This window comes from Dermacentor albipictus, chromosome 7 (genome assembly GCF_038994185.2).
Source record: "Dermacentor albipictus isolate Rhodes 1998 colony chromosome 7, USDA_Dalb.pri_finalv2, whole genome shotgun sequence".
Taxonomy (NCBI): domain Eukaryota; kingdom Metazoa; phylum Arthropoda; class Arachnida; order Ixodida; family Ixodidae; genus Dermacentor; species Dermacentor albipictus.
In genome coordinates, this window is record NC_091827.1 from 59,803,314 (window position 1) to 59,830,135 (window position 26,822).

The 26,822-nt window shown below is 47.2% G+C and overlaps 1 protein-coding gene across 1 annotated transcript in view; it reads right to left on the minus strand.

Moving 5' to 3' along the window:
* Positions 1–238: 238 nt before the first annotated feature.
* Positions 239–26,822, minus strand: part of LOC135912629 (location of vulva defective 1-like) — a 34,773-nt gene continuing 8,189 nt past the window's right edge. Inside the window, exons 4-11 of the mRNA XM_065445119.1 lie at positions 24,471–24,547; positions 22,730–22,859; positions 19,144–19,846; positions 18,308–18,479; positions 13,932–14,056; positions 12,078–12,195; positions 7,516–7,638; positions 239–557 (exon numbers count right to left, since the gene is read on the minus strand). Of these exons, the coding sequence (XP_065301191.1) occupies positions 390–557; positions 7,516–7,638; positions 12,078–12,195; positions 13,932–14,056; positions 18,308–18,479; positions 19,144–19,846; positions 22,730–22,859; positions 24,471–24,547 (1,616 nt within the window). The 3' untranslated portion in view covers positions 239–389. The remainder of the gene's footprint in view (positions 558–7,515; positions 7,639–12,077; positions 12,196–13,931; positions 14,057–18,307; positions 18,480–19,143; positions 19,847–22,729; positions 22,860–24,470; positions 24,548–26,822) is intronic.

The window sequence follows — 26,822 nt, forward strand, 5'->3', positions numbered from 1 at the left end:
ACAAGGTTTGTACCCAAGCAAAAGGTCACGTGTTTTAGAGCATTTTAGTGAGGTTTTTGTTGATTAAGTGGATTTTTAATTTTAGGTTGACAAAGTGATGTTTTTTTTTCCGAATAAGTTACGAACAAGGCCAACACAAAAAGGTGGAAAAAGAATGAGCAAAAGGGTAAAAATGGTTTGACCGCGATTTTCTTTCTTTTTCTTTACCGCATGCGTTAGCGAAGAGAGGACTGCTAGCTGGGAAAAAATATCAAATCGTTTTTATTGTTTTGCCTGGTCCCGTGGGGCGAGCAAACAAACTCCGTCCCACGGACAGGTTTCACGACCGTACGCAATAAGTGCGACACCAGCAGGCCATTGCGCATTTGTCGCATCAACAGCACGCGTGGCTAACGCTTAGCAATCTGTGCGTGCTGGTAGTGAAAGTCGCTGAACTCTTTGACGCGTTCAAAGGGCCCCGACTTGAGACAGCGTTTCGTTGAGTCCGTCAAGTCAACGTTGAGCAGCAACCAGGTGAGCTTGTTCCGCACGTTGGGCTGCGTCAGTATGGTTGTCGCCTGGGAAGACGAAACGGAGGCGTGTTCAACTCTTGCCTGAGCAACCTGAGACACCAGAATAATTTCTTTTTGTAAAAGCGAAAGGTGCATCCCCGACTCTTACCAACCAGGGGTTTGACACGTGCGTTACTGTGCAGAGTTTCTTGCAGAATATAAAACTTGTGTCGCTGGCTATGTGCCACTGATTAAATGCCGCTGAGTATCTCTACATGCCTGAGTAGACAACCTCTGGGCAACTAGGCAAGTGCAATTGGGCATGTGGCACTGGGTATTTAAACATTCTTGGTCAACCTCCCCGAACAGGTGTGCGCCATTGGCAAGGCACCTGAATAAGTTATCAGAACAAGATGCAAGAAGTGCAGAAATCGGCAAAAGGAAATTGAACTCGGCTACAGCGAAATGCTGCCGGGTGTGGAGCAGTCGGTTGTGCAAAAAGAAATGAACAAAATGAAAACAGAGCAAGCATTGACGGAGGACCGTTGAGTTACATAGAAGTGAAGTAGTAGTTAAGTGAACAAATTTAAGAGATTATAAAAAAATGCTTCCTCTATCACCGATTCAACCCGTACGCGTGGAATCTGACGATTTTTTTTAAAGATCCCGTGATGAGTTTGACTTGCAGCAGGAAGATATGGGCAAGAAATTTTGCCTTCTGCTTCGCTGAAGCTCCACGGCGTAACCTGCGGTCGTACCCGTGACCTTTTGTCGAGAATGATGTCATCATAGACGGGGTGACACTGTATTGCGCGTCCACTTTAACAAGGCCAACGGGAACAGACACGAGTTTTCGCAGACTAGCATGTCACGCTGTTCCAATTCTGACGCCAGCGCAACCAGAACCGACAACAAGAAGGGGTTGGGTACACAACAATAAAACTGCTGATTAGGTTCATGTCAATTCTTCACGAGAGATAACGTGGCAGATTAAGTCGGCAAGGTGGTTCCATTATTTAAGTCTGGCCACGTGCATTCACTTATAAATTACAGGCCAATTTCTCTAACAAGTGTGCCATGCAAAATTCTAGAGCATATAATATACACTAATCTCATCAACTTCCTAGAAACAAATTCATCTTTTTCATCTCGTCAGTATGGGTTCCGTAAATTGTTTTCCTGTGATACTCAACTTATTTCATTTACACATGACATCTCTGCCGCGTTGGATAATGGATTTCACATTGACGCCATCTTCTTAGACTTTTCTAAAGCATTTGGTCTCGTCTCTGACCAATTACTTTGTCTCAAACTAAATGCACTTAACATTGACCGTAATATTATCTTATGGATGGAACACTTCGTGTCCAACAGAACACAATTTGTCTCACCTAACAATTTTGACTCTTCGCGCTGTCCTGTCAGTTCCGGAGTGCCGCAACGTCCTGTTTGAAGTTCCTTCCATTTTAACGCGATAGCGTTAAGGAGCTCGTGTCGCAGAAAAGCCGGTGTCGTCGGCGTCGGTGGCGTTGACCGTGAGCGATAAATCACGGCAGGCGCTTCATAAATAAAAAGCAACTTCCAAGATTGGCCTGGTGGGAATCGAACCCGGGTCTCCGGAGTGTGAGACGGAGACGCTACCACTCAGCCACGAGTTCGATGCTTCCAAGCGGTGCAAACGCGCCTCTAGTGAATGCGGTGTTGCCTTCGAAACGAGCCGTGGAAAGTTATACTGCGGTGTATATCGGTAATTATGAACATGTAACGTACAGAAGTCACAATTACACGAGTTGCGAAGTGCGTTTCCGCTGAATTTCTTCTGCGCTTTCCGCACACGCAGAGCCATCTTGCGGCAAACACAGAAGACCCCCTCCTCTCAATGTACGGCGCTGCCCCGACAGGAGGCGCGCCGCGCGCGCATTGGGACCGCTGCCAGGCGCGTCGCGGGACTCCCTCTCCCCTGAAGACGCTTCGCCGTGCTTCCGGTTTAGATTACTATCTATCTCTCTGCGCGTGCCGATCACGACGTTTGGCTGGCGTAGGCCGTTTCCCCTCCGAGACACCGAGTTCTTTGGTTCGTTTCTTTCGCTCAGGCGCACGTTTCGTTGCCGCGGCGAACGCTCCGTTGCTCGACGCTCACCGCGTGATAGGTGGGCGCTAAGTCCGATGCGGGGCGCATCGTAAGTGATCGCTGTGCCATAGCGCATTGTCTTATACCCCTTGGCGGGTCGACGGGAACGCTGTCGCGTCCCACTCTTGAAGGCGAAGCTTAAGTGTCCTCCAATTTTTCTCATTTATATTAATGATTTGCCTAACTGTGTAGCGTCCTCCATAAGGTTATTTGCAGACGATTGTGTCATTTACAGAGTAATATCATCAGATTCTGACGCTCTATAACTACAACCTTATCTAGACAAGGTAACGAACTGGTGAGACACTTCGAAAATGCGACTTAACAGCCAAAATTGCAAACTAATGAGGATTTCCCGCAATACTGCTTCGTCTAGCATATCCAACTATCACTTAAACAACTCTGTACTCGAAGAAGTCAGTTCCTATAAATACTTAGGTGTCCACATAACATCTAATTTTTCCTCGCAAACACACATAAACCACATCACTAACAATGCTAACCGTACGCTTGGTTACCTCCGTCGCAATTTCTCTATGGCACGCACTAACTTAAAGCTACTTCTATACAAAACACTAATACGTCCTAAGCTTGAATATGCCTCTTCTGTATGGGACCCTGACTTGGATCACTTAACAAATGCAATAGAATCTATACAAAGTCGTAGCGCGCGTTTCATTCTTGCTAACTATTCTCGGACATCAAGCGTGACATCTATGAAGGCTACCCTAAAGATCCCTCCTCTCTCATCCCGCAGGAAGTTAGCTCGCTTATCACTGCTGCACAAAATTTATTATTACAATCCGGAATTAAAAAGAACTTTTGTCCAAACCTGCATATATATCATCTCGTATTGACCATCGGCATAAATTGAGCGTTCCACACTGTCGCACGAACCTATCTTTTTATTCATTTATTCCTAAAACTACCAATGAATGGAATCGTCTGCCAGCCTCAATTGTTAACATGACCGATACACCTGCTTTTAGAACTACTATTGATGAACACTTTTGTTATTCCGCACTTTCTACTTTTTTTGTTATTATTGTACCCTGTTATCTGCACATGATCTGTATTTCGTTCCACTCCCTTCTGTAACGCCTTCGGGCCTTGAAGGTACAATAAATAAATAAATAAAAATAATAAATAAATAAATAAATAAAAAATAAATGAATAAACGAAGTTGCGGTCCTTTCGGTGTAACTCACTGTTTTCGTGCATCTACGACGCTCATTTTGGAGCCATGCCAAGGCTTTTCGTTTTATTCCCAGCATGGATATAGGCAAGTTCCGTGAAGTGACACCACGCAACGTTATAATTATATTGCTACGAGATCGTCCACGGCAATCTGCCAATAGCCGGAGCGAAGGTCAGTAGAGGAGAAATGGCGAGCACTGTGGAGACAGTCAAGGGCGTCATCAATCCGTGGTAGGGGATACACGTCCTTTTTGGTAACCATGTTAAGCTGCCGATAATCCACGGAAAGGCATCATGAGCCATCCTTCTTTTTTACCAGAACATCAGGTGACGCCCATGGACTACATGACGGTTCAATAATGTTCTTCGCAAGCATTTTGCGAACTTCGGTGTGAATCACTTGACGCTCAGCCGGTGATACTCGATACGGGCGGCGATGAATAGGAGGGGCATCTCCGGTATTAATGCGATGTTTAACAGCCGTTGTTTGGGCCAAAGGAAGATCGTTAAAGTCAAAAATATCTTGGTAGGAAATCAGAACGCGGTAGAGCGCACGAGCGTGCTCGGACGGCATGTCGGGTGCAATCATTTTCTGTAAGTTGGCGATGGTACAAGTTGCCGACTGCGATGATAGAGGAGGATCGGTTGAATTGTCGTCTACTGAAATCGATGCTACAGAGTGATCCTCGAATGAGCAAAGTTGGGCCAGAGACATGCCGCGTGGCAGCACTTGGGTCGTCAAGGCAAAATTGACCACTGGCAGGCAGACGCAATTCGCCGTAATAGATAAAACTGTGTGAGGTACTGTGATCCCGTGTGTAAGGAGGACGTCTTGCATAGGAGCCGCGATGTAGTGACCGTCGGGGACTGATGGGGAAGACACTAGGTCAACGTAGGTCAGTGCCGAAGGTGGCAAGCGAACGAAGTCGACGGAACTGAGGCGACTGGGGCGTGGTTCAGCGGGATCCAGAACAGGCAGGTCAATGCGGAGAGTACTGGCAGAACACTCGATGAGAGCAATATGCGCGGAGAGGAAGTCTAAGCCGAGGATATGTCGTGGGGACAGTGAGCGATGACTGTGAATAGCATGATTGTTTAGCTATCGGCGAAGGAGACGCGGGTGGTACACATACCAATTACGGGGGCTGTTCCGCCATCGGCGACACGGACAACAGGCGTCGTGGCGGGCGTGATAATTTTCTTGAGCCGGTTACGAAGGTCAGCGCTCATTACGGACAAATGCGCCCCAGTGTCTGTGAGTGCAGACACAGAAACACCGTCGACGTGCACGTCAAGAAGGTTCAGATGACTGGGCAACGTCAGTAGAGGATTTGGCGGCGTAGGGAGCTATGCAGCGTCACCTCGAGGCGCTGCATCGTCTGGCTTTCTGACTGGGAGCGGCGTCCGAAGGAAGTCGGCGAATAGGTGCAACGGGGCTGGGGAGAGCGAGGTTGTCATCGTTGGGGCGAAGGCGAACGGGAATAGGAGCGGTTCGGTGCAGGAGTATCAGCGGCGGCGTTATCGGAGCGTGTGGCATAAGGACGAGAAGGGCCACCTGGGGGGCGATAGTAGGGAGTATAAGTAGGCCGGGTCGGGGAACTACGGCGACTGCGACAGTGCCGAGAAATCTGCCCGATTCGATGGCAGTGGAAACAAATGGGCTTGTCGTCCGCAGTGCGCCATTCAGATGGGTTGCGGGAACGTGGTGGGTAAGAAGATGCGGGACGGGGCGGAATCGAAGAAGCCGGGCGGGTATCAGGACGATGGGCCGAGCAGATGGTGTGACGACCCATGTTTTCGAACTCTTGACGGACAACTGCCTGGATCAGTGAGACCGTGACTGCAGATGTGTTGGTGGGACTGGAGTCGAAGGCAGCTGGATAGGCGGCCTCGATCTCACGCCGGACGATCCTGGTAACATCGGCAGTGTTGTTGGGACGAGGAGTGTCGGCACAGGAAGATGTCGCTGGGGTGTTGAGCAGACGGTCAAACAGCTGGTCGATACGTCGGCTTTTAGCGAGTTTCAGGTGGCGGCACTCTTTTATAACTGCATCCACCGTCGCTACGTTGTTGCAAACGAGCAAGTTGAAGGCGACATCGGCAATGCCTTTGAGGATGTGGGCAACCTTGTCGGACTCAGTCGTGTGGGTGTCAACTTTGCGGCACAGAGCCAAGACGTCCTGAATGTACGTGACATAGGGCTCTGCTGACGTCTGCACACGGCCGGAAAGCGCCTTCTGCGCGGCAAGTTGGTGACCGTAGGTGTTGCCGAACAAGTCTCGAAGCTGTGCCTTAAGTGAATCCAAACTGGTGAGCTCATCGTCGTGCGTGCTATACCAAACTCTGGGTGTGCCACTGAGGTAAAAGACTACGTTGGCGAGCATAATAGGAGGGCCCCACCGGTTTTTGTTGCTGACGTGTTCATACAGGCTGATCCAGTCATCGACTTCTTCCCCATCTTTGCCCGAGAATACGCCAGGATCACGGGGAGCAGGGAGAGTGATGTAGGTCGTCGAGGTGGCAGCAGGTGTCAGAGCAGGTGGAGTCGGGTTGTCGCCGGGAGCCATGAAGGAAGGCTAGACGTACCGTCCACTGCGAAGCTCCGTGACGAGGTACAGGTAACGTCCACCTCCACCAGATATGTTACGTAGGAAGACGCAGACGAAAAGCTATGTGCAAGTATATTTATAAGAAAATACCCTGCGCTTGGCCAAGACGCAACAGCCCGCGCCAGCGTCTAATCGTCGTCGTTGTCTTCTTACTGCTCGGCTCTTCGTCATTGGAAATACTATCCCGTAGCAATATTAACCCTAGGCGGACAATCCAGATAGCAACAAGTGATATAGTGCACCGGAAAACTGCTTCATATGGTGAGTACGCTTGATCAGTTGACTTGTCGTTTTTGCCGGTGTCTGGTTAGCGTTACAGGGAATTTTGTAGCGGGTACTGGCCACAGATGCCAACTTTCTGTCACCTGATTGTCGACTACATTATGAAAAAAAATTATGGGGTTTGACGTGCCAAAACCACTTTCTGATTATTAGGCACGCCGTAGTGGAGGACTGCAGAAATTTTGACCACCTCGGCTTCCTTAACGTGCACCTAGACTGCATTATGAAGGGCGTTGCTTCGGGCTAGTTGGAAAAGCATTACTCTTATATTTTTTTAGCGCAAAACTTGAAGAGACTGAAACACACAAAACGCATTGTGCATTTTGTGTGTTTCACTCTTGCCTTTATTTTCTGTGCTAAAAATGAAATACTCAGTCGGGCAGGAATGTGTCTGTCTCGCTCGTTTTGGGGCTAAAGTGTGTCTAATTTTGTGAGCTGCTGACGCCGATGGATGAACTGAGCAGGCAGCCATTTTAAGCCTTATTGGTGTTTTCAGGGTTCTCGTCAACGCAATCGTATCATTTTTTTTTGTAAATCTGTGTACACCCTTTCTCGTGACTGCAGTTTCGGCACGGTTGAAACAACTTCATGGCGATTTCTTACGGTCGGGCTTTGTAGGACCTCTGATTAACGTATAGATATAGACGTAGCCCTGGCGCTGAGATGAACAGCTATGGTGTGACGGTTGCTCATTTTAACGTGCGCCCACTATGACCCAAGCACCTATGCACGCATGATACGGCCTAGCGTACGATGCCGGTCACATTGCCTTCTATACAGAGACTTTTTGGCCCAAGCAAGTCACCTTGCTCTTCATGAGGCTGATCGTGTCGAAAGTTTGCAGCACCACCCGCTGAGTTTGCGGCTGGCTGGCAAGGCCGATGGCCGACTTCTCGAGGTCGAGGATCGTCTCTTGCACCTGGCATGCCTGGAACGTTGTGTAAGAATGGCAAAATATAGATAATGCCAGCTGCATGTAAAACCCGTTATATCGCAAGTATAGAACATCTACATCTCACGCCAACTTTTTTTTCTATTTTAGCTGCAGTAACCTTGTGGTCTAGAGCACCAGCACCGCCTCTTCGAGCACGTGCTGTCTCTCGCACACTGGTCGAGAGTTACATTTCTGTCCCCTTAGTTTTGGATCTCACTGAACGAAGGATAGGTATGGTCTGTTCAGTGAGATAATTGGGTTATGCTGGGAGGTTGAGTCGAGCCAATATTGCCCGGTCTATGAATCCTGTGAACCTCAGGCTTCACAGGATTCCCTCTGTCGCATCAGAGTGGCCTGCGCTCCGTGGAGGTAGAGTTAGGCAGGCCCCGGGCTGCTTTGAGGGCGATTTGGATCATCGTGTTGGCCTGCGTTTCTTCCTCCTTGTTCAGGAAATGGTAAGTCATACGTGATTAGACTAACCACTAAGGCCTGTACGAGCTTTACAGTATCGTCTTCTCGCATTTCCACCTTTCGACGTGACTCGACGTATCCTTTGGGCTTTGTTGGGGGTTGCGGATTTGAGGGTCTTCAGATCGGCGAGATCAAACATTGCAGTAGAGCCGACTCCCAAGAACATGCATCCAGAGTGCCACAAGGAAAGACGCAAAACATGCGCACAACATGTTCGATCAGGCAGCGTTACCAAAGGAGTTACGTCATGGCAGCGGCGAAAGCGATCTGCTATCAATAAATAACCGCGTGGGGCCACAGCGGGATCCCTCACTTCGCCCTAAATGTTCGCAGTGGCTTTACCTTGGTTTAGGCGAGTTGGTTCTTGGCAGAGTTCATGAATCGCGCTAAACACTAAGCGCGTTATGTGACCCACGTGACAGCGCGTACTGTGACCCACGTGACAGCGCACAACGTTTCAGTAAAAGTGCAGCTGCTGGTAAAACACAAAATAAAGCAACATTTCTCGACAATTCAACATAGGTATGTCTGTGAATCAGAATACTTAAAAGCGGCAATTAATGCAAAGTGACCTAGTGAACGACCGCAGATTTTTGTCCCTTTGCAACCGCTATAGTAAGGAGGTCATCGTGAGGTTCGTACTGCTGGTTTTGCAGATTCTCTGCAGCTCTGAAATGGGATATTGGAATGGGAAAATGGGATATTGTAGCCACGCAACCATGTGGGATTAGGCGTCGCATTTTCCTGCAGAAATACACAGAAAAAGGAAGCCAAAAAAATTCTGCCCAAAACATCGACGATGATTGTCAACGCAAGCGAATGGCCTGATAACTGACGAACGAATGAACAAGCTATTGAATGAACGAAATTTTCCATGTCGAGTCCGAGCACCGACCTCCGTTCACTGAGCAACCACGAAAACGGACGAGAACGACTAAGAAAGCTATTCACTGTAAAAAAAAAAAAAATAACCACGGTTCACCAGACACCGTTGCCTCAAATTACGAGCGCTCAGAGCAAGACTGACGCCGCTTTGTATGAGCAGATGCATATCCGCGGCTCTTTTGCCCAAAACTGGCATCGTCATTGAATCGCCAGCGTTGCCATAATATTGTAACGACACATGGCATCATTTTCTCCTTGTGGATGTGTACAAAGACATGGAGCTGCGGCACTGATTCCACTGTCTCTCTTTGTAGAGATGCCGCTAGCAACTTCGAGCGCGTCTATAGATGACCGAAGTAGCATAGGTTGCGATACGTGCAACGAGAGCTACGTTATCGCAATACCAACCGGTGTTTATTTTTTTAATGTTTTTGCCGTACGGCTGCGGTGTGGTCCTACTTGTGTTACACGTGCGAAAATCGAGTATATTACGGGAGCGTTGGAGAGCCGCCTACCCGGGTTGTTGGGAAGAACGTTTTCTAACAATGACAGCCTATAGAGGGCAACGTATGATAGATTTGTGTGCTAGAAAATGTTTGTGCAGGCACATCCGACGTACTGTTAACGAGGTTAAATTGACGTCACTGCACAAGGAATTGAAAAAAAAATAGGTCAGTATCTGGCAGCCACCACGAATTTAAATCGTATCGCCCACATGCCGTGGCAGCTATCAGGCTGCGGCCACTGCAAACTTCCTGTCCAGTATTTTTGCAGTGGATATTGCAGTTTTTTTCCCCTCAGGTGTGCTGTGTACAATTTAATTAGTTTTCTTTATTCATGGAACGGACAGGCGCATCATGCCTCGATCACTTAATCGTTGATTTTACGGAAAAAATCGACTGTCAAGCTGGCCGAGCATATATAGGTGGGTTATAGGCTCGACATAAAATATTGCGATTCGCTCGAATAAAAATGAAGTGCCGGAAATAATTAAATGCGCTAGCTTCTCTAATGGTTCACTATAGAAACTCTCCGCTGTCTGTGTCACCAACTTAAGCTTGGCCTCCAGTTTCGAAAGCAAAAGCGAAAGCCTTGCACGGCCTCTGTTTGTGAACAGAACAAAATAATAAAAAAAAACACCACAACAAACCCGTCAAATGCTGTGTGCGCAACGACAAAACAGGGTCAGTCTACAAGTTGTCAAATGTCTCCAATCACAGAAAAAAAAAAGATCTCCGTGATCCATTTTCGTATCGATAATCGCAACGTGCCACCTACAATGGCAAAGAAGTCTATTAGTGCCGCTAGTTGCTGCATACGAGTGACGGACGCGCGGACTGAGTCGACATGTCCCTAAAGCGCCAACGAATTACCGGATTCGGGAGGACAGACTTGCCTGAGAGTAGTCGGAGATTTCGAAATCGGTGCACGGCGTGTACAGGGCGCGATTGGCGCTCGCGGGCTTATCAGCGAACTTGTAAACCATGACGCCCATCTGCAGTGCGAAGGCCACGATAAGCGCCGGTCTCGAGAACTTTTTCTTGGCCATGATAACGGAGGCGTCATACTGCGAAATTTCGCAGGATATATCATCGGTATCCCCCGCTGCCCCCACCCCCATTGCCCAAGCAACGACAAGTCCCTCTTTTATGCGTCATCATGGCTCGCAAATTCCGTATTTAGCATTCTCGTAACAGCTATGGGCAACCAGCGCTGAAGCTTCGCGTGCCGACAGCAGCGCCGTAACACACAGCCTAGCGAGCGGTAGACACAGTTTCCAGTAGCACACGCAGTGATTTCGTGTCAGCAAATTCACCGATTGTCTTGAGTCACACTTTTCACGGCTCCTCAAACGGCAGGGAACCGACGTGCTAGGACGTAGCAGCGCATGCGCTCTACGCAGCGCGCATGGCCATAGACAGAACTTGGCTGGCCGCATCGGGCTAGACAAACATTGATACAGGCGCACGTTTCTTATCGCTAAATATGTCGTGCCATCTTCGTAGCCTCCCTATCGGACGGTTTCAGCATATTTTAGTAACGCATGAAAAATGTCGTAGCGCCTCCTGGCCAGCGCTGGTTCCCCATACCCAGAGACCTCAGCTGAATGATTAGAGCTGTTTCAAAGAGTTTGCTCATACTGCTGCTTTATTTTTTGCCAAGCTTGGTATCTTATGGTTCACGTGATATTGAGTATAACGTTTTATACATTTATACTAATCTGTGTAACGTTTCATATTTGTATACTCAGCAGTATAACGTATTATACTTATATACTAATTAGTACAATCTTTATATTTCATGCTAATGAATATAACCTTTTATAATTTTATTGTAACCAGTGTAACGATTTGTGCTTTTATATTATTCACTGTAACTTTTTATACTTTGATACTAATCAGTATAACCTTTAATACTTTTATACTAATCAGCAATGCGTTTTACACTTTTATACGAATCAGTGTGGTTTTATACTTTCACACTAACGAATATAAGGCTGTTGCTTTTATGTTAATCAGTATAACGTTTTGTACTTTTATGCTGATCAGTAAAACGCTTTATGCTTATATACTAATCAGTATAGCGTTCAATGTTCGGTAGAGCTTCTGTATTTGCCCTTCCGACGCAAACGACGACTACTGCATTGCAAGCCTTTTTTTTTCTTTTCTTCGAGCACAAACCACTCGAAGTGTGCAGCAGTGCATGCAGTGCTCAATCTACGCACGCATAACTTGGTCTATTGTCCATAACAGTCTATAGTTAACATCGCAGTCTATTGTTAGTGCGACACCTCGCGAGAAAAGCAAGAGTAGTTTTCAGGCACCGAATGTAGTTATTGTTTAAGTACATCGGAGAGTCTGTGGGCCTGCATTTCGTTTGTGCTTTTCTTTTTATAACTTCGCGGTAAGTCTAAAGCCACTTATAACGACGTAACAACAAGCTCACGTTGCGGATTTCAACAATTTTTTTGACCGATTTCCTCTACACGGAAGTGTGTGAAAAAACATTTTAAGGAATATTTTTCACTCATTTTGTTCACACGTATTGCTGAAAAAAAAAAACGTGGATATACTTACTAGGGTAGGGGTATAATCGTTTGCACTGTCGTAGGCGTTGACTGGCATTGCTAAGCATTCCGCTTTGCTCGGGAATGTCACAACTGTGCTCATTACAACCAGGATGTCCACATCGAACCTGCAGGGAACAGAGCGCGTTGAGGCGGCACAAGTGACAGCGAGTGATGAGGAAAGTCATCGCATTGAGCCGAGGGGAAAAAAAAAAGGCTGCGCAGTGTTCCAGCTCGACGCCCTACCTAGTAGCTAACGCAGACTCTGGCTCTCTTTAGTGCTTCTGTATTAGTAGTTTTAATGTGTACGCCAAGGCAGCGCAACCACACTGGCTACAATGCATATGCAGGTCATGGGGTAAGCGTCAGCTACGCCGTAGGGTTGCCATTATGGCGTTGCGTGTTAGCACCTATATTCCCAGAAATGGAGAAGTGTGATTAGTCGAAAAATATTTGTACAGACCTTTAATATTTATTGTCAAGGGCAGCATTCATTTCTTCGAAGCACTCAATGATGGACGTTTTTTAGAAAGTCACCTGCGTCCCTGCAGCGGCGCAGCTGATTTTCGACATAAATCCTTTGACATAAAACTCGAGCGACACATGAACCCAGGACAATGACGATACCTTAAGCGTAAACTTGGGGCCGTATAACGTAAAGCTATTCCAATATGTTTTTATTCCAATCTCCTGTCGTCAACATTGCGTAACCGGTGACGCAAGTATCGGGCGGTCAGCCACAGGCATTCAGTTGTCTGAACAAACCAATGAAATGCTCCCCTCTTTCATAGGAGGTCACTTTTGTTTGCTTGAAAAACGAATGACGTTGCCTACACTGAGCGGCTTGTAGTATCTAATTGGCTGACAAGAGGCGAGGAGAACGCTCAGGTTGTGAGGGATTCGATGGGGCAGAGCCAGTGCACTGAAAATCGATAACCGGATGAAGAGGGTGGTGCCGGCGTCTGCGATTGGTCCGCTTTCCCGCACTTAGCTTGCGGTGGCTGGTCGAGAATCGCGGCGGCATGCAACGGAAGCTTAAGAATGACGCTGAAAACGGATTATCAATAAAGAAGAGTTGGCAGACCGCGGTCGTAAACGTGCCGAAAGTGCTCGAAAACGTTACACGGCCACGCAAAAAGCTTTGTCGTACGCAAATAAACCCATGCTCTCTGGCAGGTTCGAGTAGCCAGTGCCTGAGCGATCGGCGGCAGCCATCTTTCAATCCTTTCGGAATGGGGCAGCCTGTGAGGATTCCGAAAAAAAATTCAGTTTTTTTTCTCGACACATTAATGCATCTTTCACGCGTACACGTCACTTTGACGCTGTAAATTTTTGCGGTTTTGTGACGGCGCGTGACAGGCAAGTGAAGTGGGTGCAGCCCGAAAACTTTTGACCAATAGCCGAGGGCTAATGGCGAAAAGGCGTCGAATCAGAAATTACTGTTTTTCTTTTTTCTGTCAAATCATGCATAATCAGTGTGTACACATCATATCAGGTGGGGAGTTATCGCGGTTTTTGTGACGTCGCGTGACAGACAGGTGAAGTGGAGGTGGCCGAAAAAGTTTTTGACCAATCGTGGAGGGCTGATAGCAGAATTGGAATAGAAAATGGGAATAGTTTTACGTTATAGCGCTCTTGTACACTCTCCGCATATAAGGGCTTCATAGCATCGCTAAGGGGAAATCACGTGCATGAAGCCTTTGAAAAAGAGCAAAACCTTGTAACGAAGAAGCACTGTATGAGGAGTAACGCATTGGCTGAAAAAAGCCCAGTAACAGGATATCTGCGCATTTACTGGGCAATTTTGCAAACCAAAGCACTTCCAAAGGGCAGACTGCTTGCATTTGTTGGAATGCGTACTCACGTGGCGACAGTATCTCCAAAATAGTCCAGGTCCTCCCAGGCTGTTGTACTGTTGTAGAAGTAGAATCCAACGCCTACGAAGACCTTGTGTTGCTGTTTGTCTTCACCCAAAAGGTTCCGAAATTGCTGAAAATAAGAGTGAGGTCTTTTGAGGTTAACGGAATATTGCGAAGAAAAAGAAATGCTGCCTCTCCCGTAATTGAGAGTAGATGTTAGCATGAAATGCCAAACGGCGAAGCAGATTGGTTGGAGATAATGCTAACCGCAGCCTTAAAATGGGTGTAGTGCATATTCGCACCGGCACACCCCGCCGCACCACACAGCACCACGTCAAACTTTGCACTGGTTCATATGCACGCTGCCCAGCTAGAAGACAACCGGCTGAAGGCGGCAAGACAGGCAACGAAAGACGCCACGGAGCCAAAGCACACTGCCCGGCCAGAATAAAAAAAGCGCCTCAAGAGGCGCCGCGCTGCGTGGCGCCATCTCTCAAGGCCACGGAAAACGTACGCCGCGAAACTCACGGACCACTGGCGTTCAAAAGAGCGCAGGATTACGAGCCAAAAGATGACAATGAAGTGTATGGTGCACTCTACCTGCCTTTTGAGCATAAGTGTTTGAAATATCAAACAAATCTTCAGCGTACTGAAGGTTACTGCTTGAGCGATATTGTGAACAAACATTAGGAACAACTTGGAAGCAATCTTTTTTTTGCAAGTTGTTTGGGCGGTAACTAGCATATGTATATAACGTGATCCTGTACAAAAGGTTGAGGGCCAGACCACGCATTTTTCAATTTTTATTGGTTGTGCGCATGATCTCGTTTTGTTCTCGCAACTTCCCCGCGTGTTCTCGTTTGAGTGCCCGGATAACGGCTCTGGGTTTTCACTCACGGTCACTTGAAGGTCGCCGATAACGGGAACTAAAAGTATTTCATGCTTCGCCAGCATGCGCCAGCAACTTCACCAGCAACTGCGTATTCTGGGGTCGCGCGCGCATTGTCTTGAAAGCCATATAAAGAATGCAAGTGTACCGAGGGCGCCAACGGCTCATAGCTGCATGGGCGCTGAGTTCTCGCCGCTGAGTTTGCGTTGAAACGTAAACAGCACGAAAGTCACTTCGCTCGCTGCTGCTGCCGTGCTTCCTCGCGGCAGTATCCGTTTCCACGGGCGCATTCACCACCGACCCCCGAATGCCGTAGTAGTGGAGCCGTTGCAGCGAAGCCACCGACTTTGCATAAACAGTATCCGGGGGATATAAGCCGCTCCGCAACGATGTTGAGCTTGCGCAAGTGATGTTGCTTGGCACGATGCACCTACCCGCTAGGAGTGAAGAAAGACGGGACCTGACCTTTCCAGAGCGAACCTTGGCAGGTGTTGCAAAAGTTCGAGGCAGTTACGTCAGCCTCGAGAAAAACTTGCTCCGGCACGGAAACCCACGCCTCGTGGACGGACACGATCCCTCGCAGATGCCGGAGACGAGCACGCACACTGCACACGTGGCCAAACGAGTTCTTGCTGAAATGTCTGTTAAAGACTTCTGTGGCGTCAGTGTGGAGCCGGGCATTCTGTTCCGTGTGGCGCTTCCGGGCTTCTCTGAAGACGCAGCGCTGGGCGTCCAAGCGGGCTTTGTGCTGTTGAGAAGTTTCGGAGCTACGGCGTCTTGCCTGATACACCCGCATTGTCGCAAACCACCAGGCACGTTCCTCTGCAGTCTCCTGGTCACTCGAACCCCGCGTCTTTCGCCGGACTTGTTCAGCTTGTGCCCGGCGCTTGGCAATGACTTAAGGGTCGGTGAACTCGCGGTCGGCCTGCCACCTCTTTCGTTGCACTCCGTCCTCCTCGCAAGGCGGTCGGCTACTCGTTCAAGAGACGAACGCGGTACCTCGACTGCCCTCACACAAGCCCTAGCAACTGCTAGAGGAGGTCAACCAAGGTCAACAAATCGCGCCTCCGCGTGCCTTAGTCTTCCGCCACGCTTCGTCTCATTTCTCCATCCCCACTTCGCTCGACGTTACCTGCATTTTCCTCCAGGTGGCGTTACCTTGCGGCGCACTATTACAAGAGTCAGAAGAGTCACAAGTCACAAGAATTGAGAAACTTCGCAAATGACTAAACAGGGAGTGGGAATGCAGTGAGCTTCTCAGTGTAATAACGACAGAAATACGGAAACAGAAGCAACATGCTCGTTGGGAAGGAAAAAAAAGAAACCGAAAAGCTGGTGGAACAGAGAGATACGAGAAGCGATCGCCAAACGACAGAAAGTAACCCGGGAGCACAGGCAGGCAAAAAAAAAAATAATAAGCGCACTTGCCCAAGGATGAAGTAGCCAGAAAAGGGGAAATCCACCAATAGAAAAAAATTATGGTGCAAATACTGGTTCAAGCAAATATAAGACGCGAAAATGAACGTCGGTTGTCAAAAATACGCGAGAAAAAAAAAGGCCTAACCTAGAATGTTTTGGAAGCACATAAACTTATTAGGCGGGAAGTATGGAACAATACAGTAACACATCCTAGAAGAAGATGGAAACAAACTGGAAAGGGACGCGGCCTTAAACTACACCGAAACAATAACAGCCGAATCATTCCAAGGCAATGCTGAGGTTGTATTTGAGGAAAAAGGAGCGTGAATGAAAACCAGATGGAAAAGGAGCTGGTGCTGATAAATTTCGACTGGAAAAAAGCCGAATGGAACATTCCTTAGCGCACAGCCACAGGGCTAGACGAAGTTCCCGTTATGTTAACTAATGAACTAGGACCAAATAGTAAATAAGTTTTGTTGAACGCAGTAGAAAAAATGATAAAAGATAGGCGAATACCAGACAGTTGGCGACAGAGCAGAATTAAATTATTTTTGAAGGTAAGGCGGACAAAGAAAGAAGTCGCTCATATAGTCCGTTGACCATTACATCGGTAGTATACAGGTTAGCAATGCAGACGATTAAATTAAAACTGCAAGCATTGGCAGAGAATAATGGCATTTTAGGATAGCTTCAGGATGCTTTTAGAATATGTAGGCGTCTGGATGATAACTTATATGTCCTTACTCAGTGTACTGAAATATGAGGAGTAGAAAGCAGACCGTTATATGTGTCCTTTTAGGACATTACAGGAGAGTATGACAACGCATACCATACCATTTTGTGGGATGTTATGGAAAGGGAAGGCTTAGGCGACGACTGTATACAGCGTTTCAGGGAGATCTACCTACAAAATACCGTTTGTGTTGAATGGAAAGGGATGAGTGGCGAGGAGAAAGTTGACATCAACAAGGGACTCAGGCAGGGGTGCCCTTTATCAACACTGCTGTTTATGATGTACATGGTGGAGATGGAAAGGGCGCTAGAGGGAAGTAATATCATATTTATAATCTCATACAAACGGCCGCGTACAATAGTGGAACAGTAGCTGCCAGGTTTGTTTTATGCAGACGACATTGCATTGTTAGCTAACAAGCAAAGTGATATGCTACGTCGGGCAAGAGGACAGGAAGGCGAGAATTTCGGTTTGAAATTTAGCGTGAAAAATCAGGTGTTATGGTATTCTGTGAAAACAGTGAAGAGGCAGTGTCAATACAGGGCCTGGAAATGTCTCACGCATAGAATACAAATACTTCAGTATATGGCTAAAATAAGGCAATAGATACGTGTAAACACAGGACAAGAACAATAACAATAATGGGAAAGAGAAATACGGCCGTAATGAAACACACCGCGCTATGGGGATACAATAGGTACAAGGTATTCCGGGTTATGTGGGTAGGTGTAGTGATTCCAGGACTGGCATTTGAATTACATTTGGTACGGCTTGTCATGACGTTGCGTAAGTATCACAGATGGGCTATTGACTATGGGTCATTCTTGGCCGATCCTCTAGTATAGCTATGTGCCACTCTGCAGAAATCGTTTGATATATTCAGGTATGTGTCTCGCGTGCCTGCGCATGGAAATCTTGCGTCGGTTTCGTCCCCCTGGTATCACTGTGGCGACGTCTCACACTGTACAACTTTCCAATTTCGTTTTCGAATTATGGCTAACTTGTGGACGTGTCGTGAATAAGGAAATATTTCACGTCATGAAGCGTTGCCTAAGCTGGAAACGAACACAGTTGTAAGCTTTGTACTTTCTTCCACAAAATTTAAATTACCATTTCACTGAAGTTTTGCTTTCCATGCATTTCAACATCGGCGTGGGGCTTGCACATTATGTTTTCCTGCATGACAACTTGTCATAAGTGTACGCTTAACCTATACGGTGAGACACCTGCCAGTCACGCCAAACCATGGGTAGTTAGACAAAGAAACGTTCGCTTCATGACTTGCACCTGCCATTTCCACCCTAAATAGCGATCACGGAAAGGACGCACCGGCCCCTTACCTTGAGTATAGGAGGTGCGCTCTCAGTTGCCTGCTTTTGGACAGCTTCAGACGTGTTGTAGATGTTCAGGATGCCGTAGTGATGCACACGGTAGACGTGCTTTGACGTGTTTAGGTCGTCCTTGATTTGCTCATTCCCAAATATGTCGCTTGCGCCTTCACTTTCGAGGTACCTGAGGAGGAAACAGGCGCGCTTCTACATGCATGTTAAAGTACGGAGCGTACGAATAGTATTATATTTATACGAATCGAATGTGAAACCCAAGCCCAAACCCACCTGGCAAAATGCGGGTTGTCCAAAGACGCGAAGTGGAGGTGCGCAGCAAAGTGAAACAAACACGCTCTGTTTCTTTAACTGAATTAAATGCGAAGAAGCCTCTCGTAGGGGACCCGAAATGTCATCGTAACTTCCCCACTATTTTGCTCGGTGCTTCACTTCGCGTCTTCGGATCCATTATGAATACTCGAAAATGCGGCATTCGAATGTGGAATCTGTGTCTACACACTGTATGGTTTTCAGCCATGCTTCTTTCCTATTACCGCGGCAGATATTTTTGTTGGCTGCAGTGCGTAATACGCTGCGCAAACGTATGCGTCAAGATGCCCCTCATACTGCTTCGGGTGGCGTTATAAAGAACCGCAAACGGTCAATTACCAGCGCTGGACTACAGCGTCTTTCCCAGCCAGAGTTTCGCTCCGCTATGCCTGTCTGAGTCGGTGCCTGTTGCGTCTTTACAAATAACAGTGCTTCTGCACTACATAATTAGAGCTTTCTCTTCTATCCAAAGAGAAATCTTCCCGATGGCTCCCCAAGCTTCGTCCGTTGCGGAAACTCACCGTATGTCGAAAGAGAAGCCGCACGTGGTATACCGGTACGCCTTGCAGGCGTTCCTGAATGCCCCGTAGCTGATGTCGTCGTGTGACTTGATCACAGTTCCGTTTACCACGCGCACGTGTGTGTAAATCACGATGTCGCACGACTCGTCAGGTGGGAAGACCGGAGCGATCGCTGCCTGCGTCCCCACCGAGCACAGCAATGGAGTCGCAGGCGTCGTTCTATTTGACTTGGCTGCTTTGGGCGTAGTTGACATCGCCGGTGTAGTTGTCGCCACCGGCGTAGTTGTTGCTGCCGGCGTGGTTGTCGCCGGCGTAGTTGGCGCCGGCGTTGAGGGCGTCGGCTTAGTTGGCGCCGGCGTTGCAGGCGTCGGCGTAGTTGTCGCCGGCGTAGCGGGCGCAGGCGTAGTTGTCGCCGGCGTTGAGGGCGCCGGCTTAGTTGCCTTCGGCGTTGCGGGTGTCGGCGTAGTTGTCGCCGGCGTTGCGACCGCCCGCTTAGTTGTCGCCGGCGTTGAGGGCGCCGGCTTAGTTGTCGCAGGCGTAGCTGGCGCCGGTGTTGCGGGCGCCCGCGTAGTTGTCGCCGGCGTTGCAGCCGCCCGCGTAGTTGTCGCTGGAGTAGTCACTGGAGTAGTCACTGGAGTAGTTTTCACCCGCGTAGTTGTCACCGGCGTAGTTGTCGCCCGCGAAGATGTCGCCGGCGTTGTAACTGCGAAGTACGGGTGAACATTTGCATTTGCATGAGTAAAAAGCATTTTCGAACAGATAAGCTATTGAATGGAATCGAATTCGATTACTCGATAAGCGAGGCACGCGCGAATATTGGCGTTGGCATGAGTAAAAAGCATTTTCGAACAGATAAGCTATCCAATGGAATCAAATTGCGTTGCTTCATAAATGAGGAATCCTGATAAACTTAATAGCGGAATGGAATCGAATTCGATTACTCGATAAGCGAGGTACGCGCGAATATTGGCGTTGGCATGAGTAAAAAGCATTTTCGAACAGATAAGCTATCCAATGGAATCAAATTTCGTTGCTTCATAAATGAGGAATCCTGATAAACTTAATAGCGGATATTTCTCTGCTTACATACATAAGAGAAATATATCCATATCTTTACCACATTCTGTCTTCTCCGAAAAAAATCTTTCTAGGCTTCTAATTACTCCCCTCTCAGAATGTGCTTTTCAGCCAAGTGACACGAGTGCGAACACCCCACATTCCCACAACGAGTGCTTTTAGGGCGCAGCTGTTATGCGTCCGTTTCTGCCGCGAGCGTCGGCGGTGACAGTGGCGGAGTCGGCGGCGTAACCGAGCGAACGACCACAGCGAAAGATAAAAGAGCGAACGCGGAGCGGCACATCACACTCGAGCCGCGAACTGCGGAGACCAATGTGAGCGGCCCTTTCTGTGACGTGGGCGCGAGAAACCGGTGTCATGCGGACCCACCCAACCGCTCGATGCGTACTCGTATACTCAGCCGGACCGCTCCTTTCGTACAATCGACTGCTCACGTCCGGTCACGCTCGCGCTTGTTTGGTCTGCTCGTTTCGACTGTGATGGCTTGCAACGGTTTTGTAATCCGATTGTATGCGCGACGCCAACTGTGTAGTACTTTTAGGAAGTCACGCGACACCAGCGATTACACTGGAGTCTTCGACTGTCTTGCATAAAAACCGACGCACTTGACTCGCAGGTCAGATTTTCGACGATTGCCCACTCATCTGCATGTCTCTCTCAAGTTCTCTGCCTCAGTGTATCGCCAAATGAAAACACGTATAGAGCTACCTCAAATTTCGCACTACAGAATATCATAATCGTCGGTGACTTTTTGTTATATACTCAGTCTCATAGACTTACGCGCCCGCGAAACCATGGACACTCCCACAATCCACCTCACCCGACCGCTTTTTCCAATCTCCGGGAGGCGCTTAGTTTGGTTGCACCATATTGAGGTCGGGGGCCAGATTTTCACACTTTCTCCAGGATCGGCCCACTTTTGACCCCACCATCTCGGGATCGACTCAGTTTACTATATACTGTCTTCAGCTTTGACCCTGGCTTTATTACAGCATATTTGGTTTCGTGTTCCACATCAGCGGACGGCCCAGTTCAAGACTAAATCATTAAATAGCGTGTAAGGCACAAAAATGACAGCAAGAGTTATAGCACTATCGAAGTATTCAATTTTTTACACAGGCAAGGCAAAAAGTCAAAGAAAAGGGGAATTTAGAATAACTTCAACAGGGAGAAAAATACGACATTTGGCACAACACTGACAACATGCGCAGACAAATTATTTCATTCATTAGTACTTTTAGGAAAGGTGCCTTTCAGCAACTCTATCCTTCGGGGATTTGACGTACTTAATTTAGTTTTTTTTTGCAAATAGATGTCGGCTATGTTTATGTTAGGTGGCGCAAGGTCTTTGAAAACCAGGGTTCTTTTTCGGGGTAAGGCAGGGGAGGCGGAGGGGTGTGCGTTCCGGGACCTGCCGCGATCGGACAAGCCCCTCACGTAATCCTAATATTTCTACTTTGTTTACCATTTCGTTTTCTCTGTTTCTTTTTGACATTCGTTCCCCGGTGTCATTCTGTTCCAGTTTCAAACAGCGCAAGATGCGCCTCTAACTTTTCATTAAGTATACCTAGGTGTCCCCTTCTTTGTGTTTCTACATCGTTCTATTGATTTTCACATAGGCTTGTGACGTCTGTGACACGACAGTTTGGTGATCCCATATCCCTAGTAACCACACGTGTTGAGCAGACTTCATCAGGTCAATTCGCAAATCTAAAGTACAAATCTAAAGTGTCTCCAGGCGTCAGTGTATGGACAACTTGACGCAGCGCTTTCAGATTTACGATATTAACAATTTCAGTATTGCAGGTTCCTGTCATTTGAATGTCATCCGATTTATTCTATTTTATATTGTGTAGATTGAAGTAGCCGCATTCGTCATTGTATCCCTTGTGTACTCCATCAATTACACGTTGAAGATGAGTTGAGCAAGTTCAGAGCAGCATTTCCGGGACGATAACATCTGCTAGTCGTTTACTACCAAACTGTTCGGAAGCTCCAGTTTGCCCAACACAACCTCCCTGATGCCAAAGGCAACACGAATCTGAGAAGACGTAATACTGCTGTCTTGACAGTCGTTCAATTTTGGGTCTGAGTATATATTTCATCGCGAATTTTCAGGGCACACCGCTATGGGGTGCTTGCCATCAGAACTCACTGCCCCCTTTCAAAGGGGACGCTCATAGCCTCTATCAGTCCATCCATCCGTGGCCAACTGAATGCTCTCAATTGGAAAAAAAAAGCAGTATGATTTCTCAGCCTATCGGCTTCGCCGCATGTTCTTAGGTGGCCCATAATAATATCTCTTTCGAACACGTTGCGCTCACTTGAGATTTTGTTTCAGTTAACCTTTGCCATTTCAGGTGTACCCGAAATATTAAATTACAAAATACGCGGTGTGAGAAAATAAAATAGTTCAATAAGAAAAGCATCATTTTGAAACCTGAGCGTAGCCTAATAATCAACCGCATCGCCGGTGAATTCCCGAACATTACGAGAAATTCCGACTTACTCGCTGTTGGAAGTCGTATCGTCAGCGGCCTCGGTTTCGCTGTGTCGATGGACGACGTTGTTGTGCTTTCCTCACCCGTCTCACTTGTGGGTTCAGCAGAAGACTCGTTTGTAGATTGTGCAGTCGTGGGCTATGGAGAGAAAATATAAACATTTAATGCGTTCTCCATATATGCCGCAAAAAAAAGAAATCCTATGCGTGAGGCTTCCAGCCTTTCGAATTTGATCGAAGAACGCTGAAAATGCTGACGCGTTAACAGAAAGCGAAATCAGTTGATACCGGAATACCCCATTTCGCACCCTTTAAGTCTTTTCCAAGCAAATAGTTTTTCTTCTCAGAAGGTGTGAATGCCTGTGGCCAAGGTAACCTCAGCTAAGTATAATAGCTAACCGATAGCTCACCTAGTATCCTGTAGAAAACATATGGGAATTGCGGCCATGAAATTAACGATGGATCACAAACTTTTGCAGAAGGTCCTGGTCTCTCGAAACCCTGCCTTCACTCATGAATGGTATGTCTCAGCAGGACTGATTTACTGCAAGACTGCATTAGGAGGTCCGGAATAGGTAAGGTTTACCGCAAGTTCTGCCTACCCTTTTTAAATCCACGTATTTGTCTATCAACGGGTATTCCGTAACATCAAATAACCAATGCTCGAGTGCGAAAAAAATCTAAAACCTAAACGCAGTCCACTCGTATTCAAAATTTTCAATCTCCACGAGCGCTCAATAATGATACTGGACATCCAATGTTGTACGATAAACAAAATCTTAATAATAAACCTACGCTAGATTCGCGTGATGCTTCCACATGTGGATATATGCGCTTCGGATAATTCACGCGTAAAAAGATAAGTATACTGATATATAACGAATATTGGTTAATTATAACTCCGAATTTTACGATTACACTGCATACATTCATATAAGGTACTTGAAGAGAATAGTATTCGAAGGCTACTATTTGTCGATTGTCAGATCGCTTCTGTTCCGAGATATGATTCGTTCAATTTGGCCCGCGGTTCCCCAACATCGCTTTCGGAGGTGGAAGCTTGACAAGAATAACAAACCATTCATATGACGTGGCTGATTCCGTATGAAACGCAAGTTCAGGACCTGGCAGAACTGATAACAAATGCGCTCCCACTATTGGCAAGCCGAAATAAGCAATCAATAGGTAGGGAAGCAAGTGGGTCACACGGGGCGCTTGGCTTAGGGTCCAAATTAGCGCGTGTGAATGCAACGTTAGTCTACAAGTGCTGCATATAACGATGGATATTTCGGAATGCAAGTGGTCTGGAAGCATTCAACAAAACGGAGTCGTCTTTGAAGACAATTGCATTTAAGTAGCGAACACAATCATATACCATAGCCTCGAAATTCAAGCTAATCATGGGCCGGGATAACGAACAGTTGCATCACTACGGTGTTCCATTTCGCGCTTCGTCAGAGGTCTCAGTGGCTCGCCGCCCAAGTTAGCAGCGATATCGAGTGGCCGTGAACGGTGCATGGTAATAAATGAACAGAACAAACTAAAAAGGAATGATGTCATTAAACTGACCCGGTATATATAGACCGAACCTGCGCGCAAGGACCTGCAGCTGCTAAACACGTAAGCAAGACTTGCCAGCAGCATTTTCAGAAATAGCGCAGAACTTTTATTGAAATTATTGCTTGTTTAAATGTAAAAGCACGGTTCGTCGGGGCTCGATCGATCTTCAACTCACGCCAAGCGAGCTTACCAAGGTATATGTTGAGTTACTGCTTCCTCCTCCTTCTCTTCGATATATATCGTCTTCATCCTCGTCTGGTTCACTGCCTGAAGAAAGAGAAAGAAATAACCTTGTGTAACTCAAATTTCCAAGTTCCAATGGCTATTGCAAATACATTTTTTTGTGGCCCTGTGTAAAGATGCGACCAGTCGTTATGCGTAAGTCGTTACGAGTCCACATTTCCACACGGACGCGAAGGAAATCGAGATAATCAAAAATTAGGAAGTCGTTTCTTGTTCTCAGCTCCGAAAATGGCTTCTGCAAAAACGCGTTTCAAGGGCAAGAAGTCCTAGGCTTGGAGTGTTTGGTCGGAAAAAATCCTGCCTGAAGCAGCAGCCTGAAAATATCCAATGGAGTCATCGGTGCGAAATTCAAGATACTACTCCCCGTATTCGTGAACGGTCCATCGCACAATATGATGAATGATGATGATAACGATGAGCAGCATTATGATTTCTTAATGCATCCCCTCCAGAGCATGATTGTGACATTCACCTGGCCTGCTTACACTACTCGGGTATAATACCCAGTTATTGCCGTCTAACGCTTTGCTTAGCTCCCCCTTTCTTTCTTCACTAAAACATTTATCTCTATGTCTTGTTATTAGGCATGCCTGTAACTAACCCTGCTCTATTTATTTCTTCCCGGTTTCTTTGTCCACCAATACTCCAAGCATGTCTCGCTTATGTCGACCTTTGACCAGTTAAACCTTGGATTCGCTTTGAATAGCAGCGCTTTTGCAAGTGGACGTTTTCAAAGGTCGTGGCTGGGTTTTACGTTAAAACTCGTCGCAGTGCCCCCCCTTGGATTGGTGTGTTCACTCAGATTTTTTAACCCCCATTGCGTTTTTTGAGCACAAACATTGCTACCAGGAGCTCTCGGCGTCTACCCGAAAGCACCGGATTGCCACCCGGAAAGTTTTTGAAGCGCGGTGACCCTTTCAGTCTGATAGTGGCGTAGTGCTCTGCTCTGTGGAGTCAATGAACTTCAAGCCGAGGAACGTTTCAAAATTAGGGGGTAAGAATGAACTTTCAACAATAACCACCAGTCTTGTCAGTAAAGTTCCAAGACTGAGCTCGTAAAAAAATATTTATTCAGCTTACAAACTAGAGATTATAGTTCTTGTCAAAATAACCCCCCGTAGCTACCAAAGCTCAACTTCCACCGTTCCTGGATGTGATGCAAACAAGATGAGAAAGATTCATCCAGGATACTCATGAGCACATTAGCAAAAACAGGTTTGACTGCTTCCATATATTCATGACGCTTCCTATTCAGTGGCACTACCAAGCTGTGAAATAAAACGCAATTCCACATCGATTGGTTGGGTGAATATGATGGATGGGGCAGAACAGGAATGGCCGCAGGTTACTGTGTTGATGCTGTGGTGTGAGGCCTTGCGTTGTCGTACAACGAACCACTGGCCTGATGAAAACAAATCAGGACGGTGTCACTGAATTGCGTGGCTTCTGCCTTCTATCACATCCATTAGGTGCTTGCCCTTGAGGTAGATTTCATCCTGTACCATCCCACCAGGATAGACATGCGACCAACCACACCTGAAGCGTAATCCATGGTAGTAAATGGTACAGAACACGCTTAGATTGAGAGCTTATTAAGTTACATCCCCAGCATAAACTGACTTTAATGCTTGTGTGCTTACTTTTTAGAGGGAGTTTAACCAGGACGTTGCCATTCGGTGCTCAACTGTCGCTTCGTTTCACGGCCATACTAATGGCATCAATATTTTTGCACTTTGCAATGTGTGCGGGACAATTTCTGCTTTCAGCATTCGTTCCCCTAAATCGCTCCGTAAGATATGGCAACACACATCACTGTTCAATTGCAATGTCAATGCACACACACACACACACACACACACACACACACACACACACACACACACACACACACACACACACACACACACACACACACGCACACGCGCACACGCACACACGCACACACACACACACACACACACATATATATATATATATATATATATATATATATATATATATATATATATATATATATAGGCAACGCCAACTTGTGCGCACAGTGAGAAGGCGATTCTCATGCAGTAACGGCCTCATATATGCCACATTTGTAGTGGTGTGTGACGATGACAGGTGGCTGCCTCTGGGATCAGCTTGCACCCAATCTTTAACCGCCGGTTACCTCTGGCGCCAATATAAGGCAATGTTTCTCGGTACCCTACAGGTCGAAGCCCCCCTCCTCGTGTTGTCGTGTAGGTGGCCAAATGAAGAAGGCGCATTTACAGGGCTCCAATAAATCTCCGCTATGGCCGTGAACTCC